The sequence below is a fragment of the Scylla paramamosain genome, chromosome 15 (genome assembly GCF_035594125.1).
Source record: "Scylla paramamosain isolate STU-SP2022 chromosome 15, ASM3559412v1, whole genome shotgun sequence".
Taxonomy (NCBI): domain Eukaryota; kingdom Metazoa; phylum Arthropoda; class Malacostraca; order Decapoda; family Portunidae; genus Scylla; species Scylla paramamosain.
Genome location: NC_087165.1, coordinates 17418512 through 17432584, shown reverse-complemented (window position 1 = coordinate 17432584; position 14073 = coordinate 17418512). Strand labels below are relative to the sequence as shown.

Here is a 14073-nt window from a genome sequence, read left to right as displayed (position 1 = left end):
CGCTGTAATCTAATTCTTCCCATTGTTTCCCTCTACATTTTCTTATTCTTTTCTTCATGAATGAGTTGAGTATATTGAGTAACAATATTTAGTAAAATGATCCTCTTTCACTATTAGTCACTCACCTGTCTTGGGTAAGGTCAGCTTAGGCACAGATGATGAGTTTACAATGCTGATAACCTGTGGCTGGGGTGTCTGAGCAGCAGATGGACTGACCACCTTGGGCTGTATCTTCATAGTTTTGGTAACACGGCCACCTTTGGTGGGACCCGGACCAGATCCCCCTGCAACAATAGACCAATAAATTCAAACAAAAACTTTCTCTCCTTTCTTCTCACATTGTTTACCTTACACTGTTCCCAGATATTCACTTCTATTTCTCCTTCTCCCGTAACCACCTCACACCTGCCTACTGCAGACACACTCACTCAATAAGGTATTCTAAAATCTCATACCTCCTTTGAAAACCATCACCTTAATTTTCTTAGCATTTAACCTCTGTTTTTCTCCCAGACAAAGCCTATGGAATAGGTCCACCACTCTCTAAAGTTCTCTTTCACTCTACCCATAAGACAAAGTCATCTGCAAACAGACATGCTGCTACACCCCATCCCACTCAATTTTCTTTTGGTCTTGCACTAACATTTTCTACTAAAGCTTTCATCTCTCATACCCATCCATAAATATGTTAAACAGCCAAAGAGACATCACACATCCTTATCTCACTTGTATTCCTATGGTGAAACTCTCTCCAAGCTCTCCCTCCATCCTCAGTTATTTTTGTATGCTCATAAAAGCCTTAACAACTGTCTGTCTACACCATTGATTTTAAAAACATCCCAAAGGACTTCCTTATTTACTCCATCACATGCTTTTTTATAGCTCCATGAATGCAAAATATAATTTTTCTCCTTTCCTAAAGCCCTGTACGCATGACTGAGAAAAACTGATGGTCAAGCAAATGGAATGCCCATCCCTGTGGTCAAGCAAAATCATCAGATAAAGCTGTCTGCCTATTAGTTTGACTGCTGCCATCCGACACCCTAGTGTGTACAGTCCAGTAAATCAGCAAAGTCTACTGGGGACTGTTCAGTTGTGTGGACAGGGCCTTAGTGCATCTTTATTATAATTTTAGTCGCAAAAATCTGATCCATGCAACCTTTTCATTTCCTGAATCGCCCTGTTCCTCACTGACTTTCATATCAGTCACTTCCATCAGTCTCTCAGTCAGGACTTACCCATAGACTTCCTGCCATGCTAAGCAAATTTATCCCCTACAACTATTACTTGCTTGATACACAAATTTATCCCAGTGTAATTATTACTTGCTTGACAGAAATGGGTTTACAACAGAGATAAGAAATTTGTTCTTGAGCAGAGTGGCAATTAACAGGAATACATTTGGTAATCAGGTTATCATTGCCAAGTCATTAGAGGTTAAAAAGAAAATTAGATGCTTCATGGATAGGGATGATAGGTTGACATTTGTATGTAGGTTTTATCCCAGAAATGTAGGCTGCCTGGCTTCTGGCTTTGTCCATTCACTTACCATTCCGTGTTGTGATGGTGACAACTTTTATGGGCTGAGAGAGGTGGTTGCCAACACTACCATTGCCATTCATCAAGGGCTTCTGTTGCTGCTGTTGGTGTTGGTTGGCCTGTCCCATTACCATGGCAACTGGAGAGGGAGGCTGAGGACTGTGTGGTGGAGAGACCTCACTCTGAGGAGGTGTGACAGGAGGAGTGTCCAGCACCTGAGGGCAAAAGTAATTGGTAATATCAAAATTTCAATGGTACCCCTTACAGAGATGATAAACACGATGTAAATAACAATGACAGGGTCACTGGTGATAATGACAGTGACCACGACTTGGTGAACCTAATAGTCAGGTTGCCACTAACGCAAAATATTCCAACACAAATCACATCTAGCACAGGAGTAAGTTTGCTTCCAAGTCATACTCTAACTTTAAGCCTAATGTGGGGATGGGCCACAACAAGCTGCAGAGAAGCCCATAATGTGGAATAGGTTAACACTAATGTTGGGGGAGACAAGCACGCTGCCACTGCCGCCTACAATGGTGCTAATTTAATGAGAAGGGTGGGCTGCAGCTGCTGCCATCATACATGGTGATGGAAATGTAGTGAGAAGGGTAGGCTGCAGCCACTGCTGTTATACACAGTGATATAAGTGTAGTGAGAAAGGAGGGCTGTAGCCACTACTGCCATACATGGTGATGCAGGTTTAGTGAGAAGGACAGGCTGCTGCTGCTGATGCCACCATATACAGCAATGTTAATTTAGTGAGGAGATGGGTGTGCTGCAGTTGCCACAGTGATGAGAATTTAGTGAGAAGGGAAGGCTGCAGCTACAACTACCATCACCATACTGTGATATCAACAGTGAGCATTCATCAGCAATGTTGTAAACAATCACTGTGTGGTTTCTTGATTTTTACTATACTGTACCAGTTTTTATTCATTATCCTTTAGATTTTTTTTTAACCTCTATGTATTTATGACCTTTAGTTATATGTAAAAAAAAAAAAATAATGTCATAGGTAGTCTGGAAATATTTTATTACAATTTTTGAGAGGCCTGCCTTAGCCAGGTTGGAACCATAGTAATTTTCAGCCATTCCTTTAATTAAAACTAACACAAATTGTGTCTAGCATGTCCCAATAGCCGAACCAAATCCCCACATTAGCAGCAGCATGAATATACTAATAGAGAAGCATTATGAATATGGTAAACCTACATTACATGAAGATGGAACAAGGAAAGAATAACAAAATAAGAAGAAAACAAAAGAAGAACAGGGAATAGAGAAAGCAGAAAACCCAGGAACAGTGCAGCAGTTTTTGTTTTGAAACACGATGTGAAGGAATGAGAAGGCCCAAGCAGACATGACCCACACAGAAAAAGGTTATAAACATTAAGGAGACTGTGACTGTGGGCGAGGGGAGCCTGACAGAGATGAAGGTGTTGGCTGCCACACTGCCAACCAGAAAAGGTGAGCACAGCACCTAAAGTAGCAGGACACTGTGTGCGAACGAGGGGAAAAGCGAGGTGACTTGTGGGAACTTACAAGTGCCTACATCATCTCACACCTCTCACTCTCCCTTACAATCTAAACTCTGCCCTGGTACCCTGATGTGGGTGGGTCATGAACTGTTTTACTCTATGTGTGTGTGTGTGTGTGTGTGTGTGGAAAATATATGGGAGTTTTGACCTTAACATAGAGATGACTTTTTGAGGGAAAAGAGAAAAAGAAACTAGAGCATATTAGGTCACGATATTGAGGGAGAAGTCAGTAGCAGAGGTTACAGAGGTAGCAGGGAACAGAGTAGCAGAGAGAGAGACCAGAGATTCAGAGAGGCCTGGCCTGAGGATGACCGTGGGTGAGATGGATGGAATCACATAAAGTAAGTGGAGCTTATAAGTTGTAATGAAGTCTTGAAATCAATAATTTCATGATAAGGTAGCAGAAGGAACAATGATAGGATGTTTAGGTTTGTTGTTTTGATTGATGCATATGTTGTTTATGTTTTGTATTAAATGAGATTTTGTTATGTTGTGTGTGTACTTTTCTTAGTGAATTTTAATTGAAACAGTATGACACCAGTTATAATCATGTATTTCTTTTAACTAAATATAGTTGGTGTAAATTGCTGCAGTGCAACTTCACGTGTGTTTCTTTATTGAGTTAGGTTTGCGCAAATCGCCGCAGCACAGACATTATGCATGTTTTCCTGTGTGAAGAATGAAGATTGCATTTTTTATCAAAATTATGCCGTGTGTATCTTGTGTACTAATATTACAGTAATTCTTGAATACTGATTGAAGACTGATATTTTGCAATTATTATCACTGGGAAAGAAAAGTAAGACTGTGTAACAACTATTATTTTGCTGGCAACATATCAGATGTGTTTTATGTATTAATATTACTCATTAAGTAAATTAGACAAATTTACCAGAGTATTTATATCCAGTAGCTAGAGGAACTGTGCAACATCTCAGTTACAACATGAACAATACAAAATTAATTCATTCAATTTTCTTCATACTCTACATCCAGAGTTCCTCATCTTAAACTCACCCTGATGCTGGGCTTGACATCACTCCCACACAACAGGTCCCAGATATCTCGTGTCTCATCAGGAGAAGGTGGCAACTGTAACATGTGCTGTGGAGACGCTGGTTCCTCCTTCACCTGGAATACACACATACACATGGAAATCATATAAGGATAACAATAAACACACTTACTTGGTGGTTAGCTAGATACTAGTAACTTAACATTATCAGTCCAATATCTCTAAACACTGCCTTAAACTAGGCTTGCTTTATGAGAATCACCAGTGGTCTGTTATTGCCTTAAGAAAACTAGAAGGGATAAATGCAAGAGTAGGCTATCAGCCCCTCATTTGTAAAATTCATAACAAAAACAGGATAAAACTTGGCACTGAGAGACATACTTTGAAACTCTTTCTTTTCCATCCACCATCTTTATACCTACAATAGTGGGTCTGTGCATTCATACTTGACTTGTTTCTCTGATGTGACCTACCACACTTTCTCTGTCCATTTCATTAATTTCTACTCCAAGGGGCACCATGTTGGGGTAGAAGGCACGTGTCAGCTCTTCTGCCGTCATGCCATCTGTAACTACATAAAAAACATATGTATTAATGTCATCCTCAATTTTCCTACTCAGTTTTCATTACAACTGAAAACCTTAGAAAATTATTTTTAAAAAGTTCAGCACAAGAAAGCAGCATGTAGATGAGCCTACAAAATAAATATACAAAGAAACTATGACAAACTAAGGCTTTTCATTAAAAAAGGTCTTAATGGGTGTTTACAGAGAAAGAGGGAGACAGAAAAAAACTACAGTAAAGATGACAACTATTTAGCTAATCTATTATCTTCTGTAGTACCAAAATGATGCCTCAGCAAGCAGGTGGCACAGACTAAGCATCCTCACTGACCACCCTTACACATGGGTCAGCTGCACAAGTATACCTAGTTTTCTCCACATTACAGCCCAACAGCAGAACTGGCTTCTGCTACAATATTCAGTAAAAGCTGCTTACACTGACCAGATAAACAGGAAAAATAACTACTACAAACAATGACAACAAAAGAAAATAACATTAGAGGTAACATAAGTCTGAGAAAAAGAAATACATGACAGGTAAAAAGAAAAAGAAGTTGCATGCAAATAACTTAACCATAACTGTAATAGTCAGGGTAATGGCTAATGTGACCTAGAAAACACACAGGAAGAAAAACTTTCAATAACAGCTTTTTCCCACCAGAATGAGAAGAAATATTGCATTTATCTTTGACTGCTTTTAGTTCAGTCTATGCACGTACGTATCTACAGTGGTACTTTGATATATGTCCATTTAAGAATAAGTCCAACTTGGTATATGTCTTGTTTGGACACAAAAAAATTTCTTTGGTATATGACCTTTGTATGTAATACGACGTGTGCTATAATTTGTATGGGTCAAAATAAGTCACGACACCATGCGCTACCCTTATTTACCTCTCTCAAGACAAAGTCATGACTGCCAGGTTGGCAGGACTCTCCTTCCAAACAATAGGATCTCTTCCCTTCTCAGCACCATCCTAGTAAGCACTTGACTCTTCTCAACAAGGTGAAGTGAGGTTAAATTTTCACTTATTTCATCTAGCTGCTTTTGTTTTTACTGTATTTGACAGTATATAAGATGTGCCTTTTTTTCATGAAAATGGATCAAAAAATTGCCCATTTCTTAAATGTGAATGTGAGGCCTTCCATAGATTTCATTTTTAAATTTCTTTCACCCATACACCCAAAGATTTACACTACCATATTATGGCAAGGGTACTATATCATATTTTCAGCCATAATATGATGTAAGGAAATGTTGAAAATGAAAATGCAGTCCTGTTCAGTGATGTGCCAAGTGTATTGTTGACATCTCTGCAGCTGGGTTGCATTCTTCACTTCACCTCTGATTAGGCCACCATCTCTGTTTTATTACTGCAATCATGAAGGATATATTTACTGTTAAGATTGCTTGCTTTTTGTTCAGCTGTTCTGCTAGCTTGCTTTAAACATTACATGCTTAAATACCTAAAAAAAAATTTTTTTCCTGAATATGCCCTGCTGAAATGTGGGTGTGTCTTATATGCCCATGCATCTTATATGCCATCAGATACAATATGCATTTTAGTATCAGGCAGTGTTTAAATTATTTTATCATCAATGTACTATATAATATGCCAATAACAAAAGGATTTTTTTTTCATGGGAATGGACTAATCATTTTTCCTTTATTTCTAATGGGAAAAAATTTGTTTGGTATGCATCCTGTTTGGTATAAGTCCAAGGATCTGGAACAGATTTAGGACATACACTGAGGTACCACTGTATATATCTATTAATTTCCTATCTACCAATCTAGATTTGACTGCTGTGGGTTCTCCTTAACAAAAAATATTCTGATGCAAGTTTAGAATACAATCTTATTAAAATACCACTGAGAGCAAAGGAGTAGTTGTGTAGTTTAAGTCTCTTAATGCCTATAGTTTTATTCATTAAAACAGTAATTAGTCATTCAAGTAAAAATTGTACTGTCATTACCAGTCTAGGGAGTCTTTAAGGAATGACTTTGAACACTCACCTTCACACTTGATGGAGGATAATCTATTAGAGGGGAATGAAGAGAGGGAGGAGGAGGAGGAGGAGGAGGAGGAGGAGGAGGAGGAGGAGGAGGAGGAGGAGGAGGAGGAGGAGGAGGAGGCATTCCCAGTGGGCAACATCTGGAAGACTTCTCCAGGCTGGCATGGCCATGGAGGTACTGGCTCAAGGTCATCCAGGGCCAAAGGGAGCTGTGGAATGACAGAATGTTACTATTGGCACCTCACCCCATTCAGCAGCTAATAATGTGCAATGCATTCAAATGATAAATTCTTCACTGATTTAATGTAATGGTTGTATTTACATATAATTCACAGGTGAGTTGTGAATACATATTTGCATATTACTAATACCTTTAGAGTTTAAATTAATGGATCTTTACATCATGGGGACATAAATCTAAATATTAACCTATCAGGTAGTATGGTAATAGTCAGAAATTGAGTAACCATCTGCACTTACTACCACTATTGTGAGCTTTCCCTCACTCTTAATTCCTTTGATATGATGAGATCCTAACAAAATGCAATTTTAAGCATATCAGAGGATGTAAGACTGTAGGAAAACTCTAGCAATAGAAGTGGATATGGTATGTTACTCAACTATTAACGATGACTGTACTTTAATACACAATACAATGTAAGTAATAAGAAAACCATATAGATCAAAAGACAATGCAAGAGGGATTCTGGTGTTTATCTTATGAGGCACTTGAATGTAACCTCACCTCAATATTTTCCTATAGTTAATTCAATTTGTAAAAGCATAATTACATATGATGACTAACAAATCATGTGCCTGTGTTTACCTCAAGGTCATTGGAGAGTTTGTGGATGAGGTCGTCATCACTGCTAGACTCTGACACATCTGAAAAATACATACATAAATTAATCAATTGATAATAAATATGCTACAGTGATAAGTAAAGATGGGTAAACCAATCAAAATTCACATGAAATACGAACATAGTATAGCTATTCTCTAAGTCTTTATAATTGATCTTAACCTTACACCACATATCAAACATATTTATAATAACCTTCAAGATAAGACAAGAAAAAAAAAAAAAGCAAATATAAATTAATGAATTTCCCAACAATGGGGGAAAAAAAAAGTGATGGGCCCCACACAACTGTATATTACAGAGTAGATGGTGGTGGTGATACTATTACTACCTACTACTACTACTACTACTTAATTACAATAGAACTAGATTTTGCCTGACTCTGTGCACCAAAGGAAATACTTAAGGCATGTTTGGTATATCATCTATGAGGAATCATAACAGATATGTTGCTCACTTGAAAATAGGAGAGTCACCAATCTTATATCAAAATACTCTGGCAAAATACTACTTGACATTCATGTTTGCAAGGCAGTATCTGTATGATGTATCTTTGTGTATAAAAATGGAGATCAGATATACTGATCAAAGGATTTTTATCATCTTTTAGGAAAACATTTAGTAGTAATGCAATTAAAAACAAGATAGTTTGAAGATTCAATGGGTAAATATATATATATATATATATATATATATATATATATATATATATATATATATATATATATATATATATATATATATATATATATATATATATATATATAAACATGCTTACATCCTTTTGCAATTCAGGTGCACAGGTTATATATTATTTTTCCCCCCTCCTAGATATTTGTGTAGCCTTGGTGTTTTTTTGTTTCTTTTCTGCCTAATTTTTTTTACTCCATTTTTTCTCAGTCCCTGTCATCTGACTGAATACCTCCTTTTGTTTCTCCTTTACTTTCTCTCTCTCTCTCTCTCTCTCTCTCTCTCTCTCTCTCTCTCTCTCTCTCTCTCTCTCTCTCTCTCTCTCTCTCTCTCTCTCATTCAGTCATAGTCTTGAACAGTACTAGAACTGTTTCTCTCTTGAACTCATAACTTCCTAGAAACAAGATCTTCACTCTCATAATGACCATTAAATCAAGTTACAATTAAATTATAAGGAGAAGAGGATTGCAGAATAAAGAACCTTAACAGTAAATGTAAGCAAAGCACAAGCTTTGATAAGCAGTGCAGACAATGCATCAGTCCTGAGGTGGTCTTAAGCCACATATATACAAAAGTATGGCTGATCATTCCAAGGTATGCCCTGAGTGCAGTGACTAAGTGCACATAAGGTATGGTGGTGCAAAGACTAGTCTGAGCAATGCAATTGACTTTACTCAAAGTGTATGGTGGATATGTAATGTTGGAGTCAAAGAATTTGAAGGACTGGCACTGTACTGAAATTTAGTCTAACTAGTATACTGACAAATTTAGTTACCTAGGAATACAAGACTAATGAAGCAGTTAGGAGTGGCTCAAACAGTCTTCAGAAAATATGAGTTCCAAACAATAAAGTTTCCCTCTATGTGAAAAGTAAGAAAAAACATGTCATGTGTTGTGTGACAAGTGTCATATCTTAAGGCATTGACTGGGCCATAATGAAAGCAGTACTTATGGAGAAGTGGATGCATTACACTACTTTGAGAGACGACCCATTAACTGAGGAGTGGGGAAAAAAACTGTACTAAGAAAAAATTATCACCCTATATTTACTTGCTACTACTGGAACTAAGAAAACATAACAACTTATTAAATGTGACCTAGTGAATACAAATAATGCAATGGAAAAAGATGTAAAGAAAAAAATGTGACAATCACTTACAACATTTGATGTGCACAAAAAAAAAAAATAAATAAAAAATAAATAAATAAATAAATAAATGAATCAATAAAATAATTAATATTTAATCACACAAAAAAAATAAATGACTGGAAAACAGGAATAAGTGGTGCAAAATCAAACTAGACAAAGACAAACACAAAAACAGGTGCCACTAAATATAAAAGTGAGATGAAAACAAATCACAAAAGGAGAGAGTGAGGGAAGAATACAGAAAGAAGGAAATGAAGCCCTGTATGGCACAGAAATTAAGAAAAAAGCTACACAACCCTAAAAATCCTGGATTACCAGAATCTTTCAATTTCTAAAACCATCAAATGTTTTTATAACATGAAATACTGAGAACAGATGCAAATATGCAAATATAATTTGTTAGTTTGGGATCCACTAACTCATAAAAAATTGTCAATTAGAAAGAAAACTACTTGAAAAAATATTTTGATTGCCAAACAAGAGACGGTACTCAACAGTATTTAAATCAATGTTAGGTAAATATAATAATGTAATCAACTAATATAAGGTAAGATACTTAGTAAAAGTTTGTGTCACAACTATCGTCATACAAATGGTGCAGAAGGCAGAAGGCAAAAAATTAGTAAAGATTCCAAAATAAGCTAAGATTCCCAGATCAGTCTTGCATACTAATGCACCACAACACCCAATGGCACCACACCACACCACCTTGAGAAAAATCCATCATGTCCAACTCTGAAAATAGTTCTCGAGAGAATGCGTCAGCTAGATTAGGAGGAGCAGGGCTGGCTGGAATGCAGACGGTGGGCTGTGTTGATGGAGACTTAGTAGGCTCTGGGAAGAAATGTCAGGCTTTGTTACATGACATGTGATGATGCCATGCACAAGCAGAAGTGGTGGCATGGAAATCAATTATTCAAGAAAAGTTACATGCTACAGATTATAGGGCATGGACAACATTACCTGGATAGTAGGAGTGTACTTACTTGGTACTGACTTTCTATTTCCACATTCAGCACTTTTAATGATGGTGGAGTAAGCCAAATTATGTACTCCAGCTGACAAGACAATACAAACCTATTCTGCACTTTTTTAATCATACTAGTATATGGTGGCTGGTACAATAATGCAAGCACAACAAAAAAAATAAAAATAAAAAAACGACAACAACAACAGCAAAAAAAGTTCCTAATCAGAAAGAGCACAATGCATCCATGCACTTTTCAATGCAGCTGTAGAAAGGGATCTTTTTTAAATAGTGAATACATCAACATATCATCATATAACACAAGGACCTTTATCACCTTTTGCTGTTGTGGTCATCCTTCATTAACATTCTGAGCACTCAACAAAAACATGTACATACATAAAAGACACTCTAGATCAATGCTGTCATTTATGGGCTATGGAACTACCTAAGAGACTGGGTAGTACAATAATATGACTTTAAAGTTGTACACGATTATAGAAAAAATATTGTCTAGCAGCGACAGAGTTATGAAGTAGGATAAGCCATGCAGGGGCAGTACAAGATGAGGCAATTCATGAATGGGATAAAAAATCACTATAATAATAAAGAATAGGAATAAACAAGGAATAAATCTTGGGTAAAAAAAAAAGAAGTGCTCTCTTGAGAGTATAATAATCCACACAATAGAAAATGATAATCAATTAAATCAAAGGAAGCACTGAAGTAGGTAAAGAAAGAATAAATCACTTAAGAGTGTTATCTTTTCAAAAGCAAAAAACTCATCCACATTATTTGTTAAACATATACACATACATAATGTGTGTGTGTGTGTGTGTGTGTGTGTGTGTGTGTATGTGTGTGAGTATTTACCTAGTTATATTGTACTGGGCATGAGCCAAAGCTTATTTTGTCTTGTCTCCATATTCATATTTATCCAGTTTCTCTTTAAACATGTGTAAACTGTTTGCCACAACCACCTCTTCCTTCAAATCATTCCAGATTTCAAAAGTTCAATACAGGAAACTGTATTTCTTGATGCAACTCAAACATCCATTCTTTTTATTTTCTTTCCATGCCTCCTCTAACATCTCTCTCCCTCCTACATCTGTGGTACTGAGTCATTCCCATCTATTATTTCTATGTTGTTTACTAATTTGTAAATTGTTATCAGGTTTCCTCTTTCTCCTCTCTTATAGTGTTGGTAATCCCATCTCTTTCTTCACAGCTTAAGTCTTTCAATTCTGGTACCATCTTTGTCACTACCCTCTGTATTCTTTCCAGTTTCTTTATATATATATATATATATATATATATATATATATATATATATATATATATATATATATATATATATATATATATATATATATATATATATATATATATATATATATTATTTGGAGCCCAAACTACTGCTGTATTTACCTAATTTACCTAGTTGTATTGTACAGGGCATGAGCCAAAGCTCATTTTGTCTTGTCTCCATAACCATATTTATCCAATTTCTCTTTAAACATGTGTACACTGTTTGCCAAAACCACCTCTTCCTTCAAATCATTCATTATTTCAATAGTTCAATATGGGAAGCTGTATTTCTTGATGTCACTCGAACATCCACTTTTCTTTATTTTCTTCCTATGCCAAGGGCCTTTGTCAGTCTTTCTCCCTCCTCCATTTGTGGTACCAAGTCATTTCTGTATATTCTTTCTATATTGTTTACTACTTTGTACATTGTTATCAGGTCTCCTCTTTTGCTTCTCTCTAGTAGTGATGTTAATCCAATTTCTTCAAGTCTTTCTTCATAGCTTTCATACTCCTTCAATTCTGGTATCATCTTTGTCGCTATCCTATGCATTCTTTCCAGTTTCCATATATCTTTTTTTCTATGTGGAGCCCAAACTACTGCTGCATATTCCAATTTAGGTTGTGTCATGTTTGTTATAATTTTCTTCATAATTTCTTTATCTAAATAGTTAAACGCCACCCTAATGTTTGTTAACAAGCTGTATGTAGAGCTGAATATTCTGTTTATGCGCCTTTCAGGTGATAGTGTGTCCTGGATCATTACTCCCAAATCTTTTTCTTTATTACTTTTCATTACTATTTCTCCTCCCATTTTGTAATTCCATGAAGGTCTCTTTTCACTTTTTACTTTTTCCAACATGTGGCATTTTCTGTCATTAAATTTTAGTTTCCATCTTTGGCTCTATGCATTATTCTTGTCAATGTCCTTTTGTAACTCTTTGCAGTCATTTTCATCCTTTATTATTTTAATTATCTTTACATCATCAGTGAAAAGGTTTATATAACTACTTAGATCTGTTGTCATGTTATTTACATATACAGTGGAACCTCAGTTTTCAAACTTAATTCATTCTTAAATGCCATTTGAAATCCAAAATGTTCGAAAACCGAAACTATTTTCCCTATAGGAATCAATGTAAAATAGATTAATCTGTTCTCTGACACCCATCCCCCATTTCTTGGCAGATAATGACCAACACTCCTACTGCTATGATGGCCACTTCACAGCACCTCCAGCTTAAATTTTTTTTTATCCAGAAAGGATGTATAGAATGAACTTAGGGTATTTCTTGATAAGAAGTCTGCCCCACCCCCTCATTTTCTCCCCAACACCCCCAAATCCCTCAAACAAGCTTGGAGGCCTGTGGGGAACTGGGTTTTTTGGGGGAATGAAAAATAAGTGAAATAAGGACGTTAAAAAATCTAAGGAAATTTACCTTAATATTTTGAATTTCCCTAACCTATCCTAGCCTCTAGGATAGGTGTGTGTGTGTGTGTGTGTGTGTGTAAGGATATGCTTGAGTGGCAGAGCCAAAAGAAGCCTTAACTACTAATGCCATTATGTGTAAAGAATTGAATAATAGCAAGAATATTAGTTTTGCAAGAGAATGTAAAAATGAATGGATAATCAGGAAATCAAGAAAGCAGACAATGAACATTAAGAGAAAACTATTGTAAGAGAGGTAAGAATAAAAATATCATATGTAAACAAAAATAAAGAGAAAAAGAAGAAAACTGAAGCATAAGATTGTTTTATAATGATAAATCTCTCTCTCTCTCTCTCTCTCTCTCTCTCTCTCTCTCTCTCTCTCTCTCTCTCTCTCTCTCTCTCTCTCTCTGTTTTTCCTGCCCGTAAAAGATAAATATTAGTAAAACTGGCTCTCCACTTCTGCTGATATCTTCCCCATGTCCTTGCAATACCTCTGACACTACACTGTATGTGCTAGTGTGTGTGTGTGTGTGTGTGTGTGTGTGTGTGTGTGTGTTTAAGGTAGTGGCAAAAGAAAAGTGCATGATACTACATTTTGCAATCAAAGACTTTAACATACCTTCTATACTTTGCTCATGTTTCTTTTCTCTCCCCTCGTCCTCTCTTGCTAACATTCCACACATTCCCTCTCCCTGCCGTCCTCCACCTTGCCTATACCAACACCTATATATTGGCTGGTTACTTCACAGTTTCTACACGATCACACCGGCCAATGACTCCACGCCCATCAGATGCACTTTTTTTTTTCTCGATGGCAGGGATATTAAAAAAATAAAAAAAGGAGGGTACCAGAAACCAGAAAGTTATCACACAAAATTAATATACTACTTACTGGCTTCTTAACCTCCACTGTATACGTAAGATTACAATACTTTGCTACATATACTGCTTACGATAAAGCAGACATCAAAAGTTACTTCAACTAGACAC

The 14073-nt window shown here is 36.3% G+C and overlaps 1 protein-coding gene across 7 annotated transcripts in view; it reads right to left on the bottom strand.

The window, feature by feature from the left end:
* The window catches only part of LOC135107539 (cyclic AMP-dependent transcription factor ATF-6 alpha-like), a 39981-nt gene that overhangs the window by 9425 nt on the left and 16483 nt on the right, over positions 1-14073 (bottom strand). For 3 of the 7 annotated variants that reach the window (XM_064017515.1, XM_064017512.1, XM_064017513.1), the window contains 7 exons: positions 10088-10213; positions 7504-7562; positions 6679-6886; positions 4572-4669; positions 4101-4214; positions 1550-1754; positions 126-284 (listed from right to left, as the gene is read on the bottom strand). In XM_064017515.1, coding sequence (XP_063873585.1) covers positions 126-284; positions 1550-1754; positions 4101-4214; positions 4572-4669; positions 6679-6886; positions 7504-7562; positions 10088-10213 — 969 coding nt within the window. Of the gene's footprint in view, positions 1-125; positions 285-1549; positions 1755-4100; positions 4215-4571; positions 4670-6678; positions 6887-7503; positions 7563-10087; positions 10214-13702; positions 14036-14073 lie in introns of those variants that run through there. The other 4 variants (XM_064017519.1, XM_064017517.1, XM_064017518.1 and 1 more) reach the window with 3 other exon arrangements.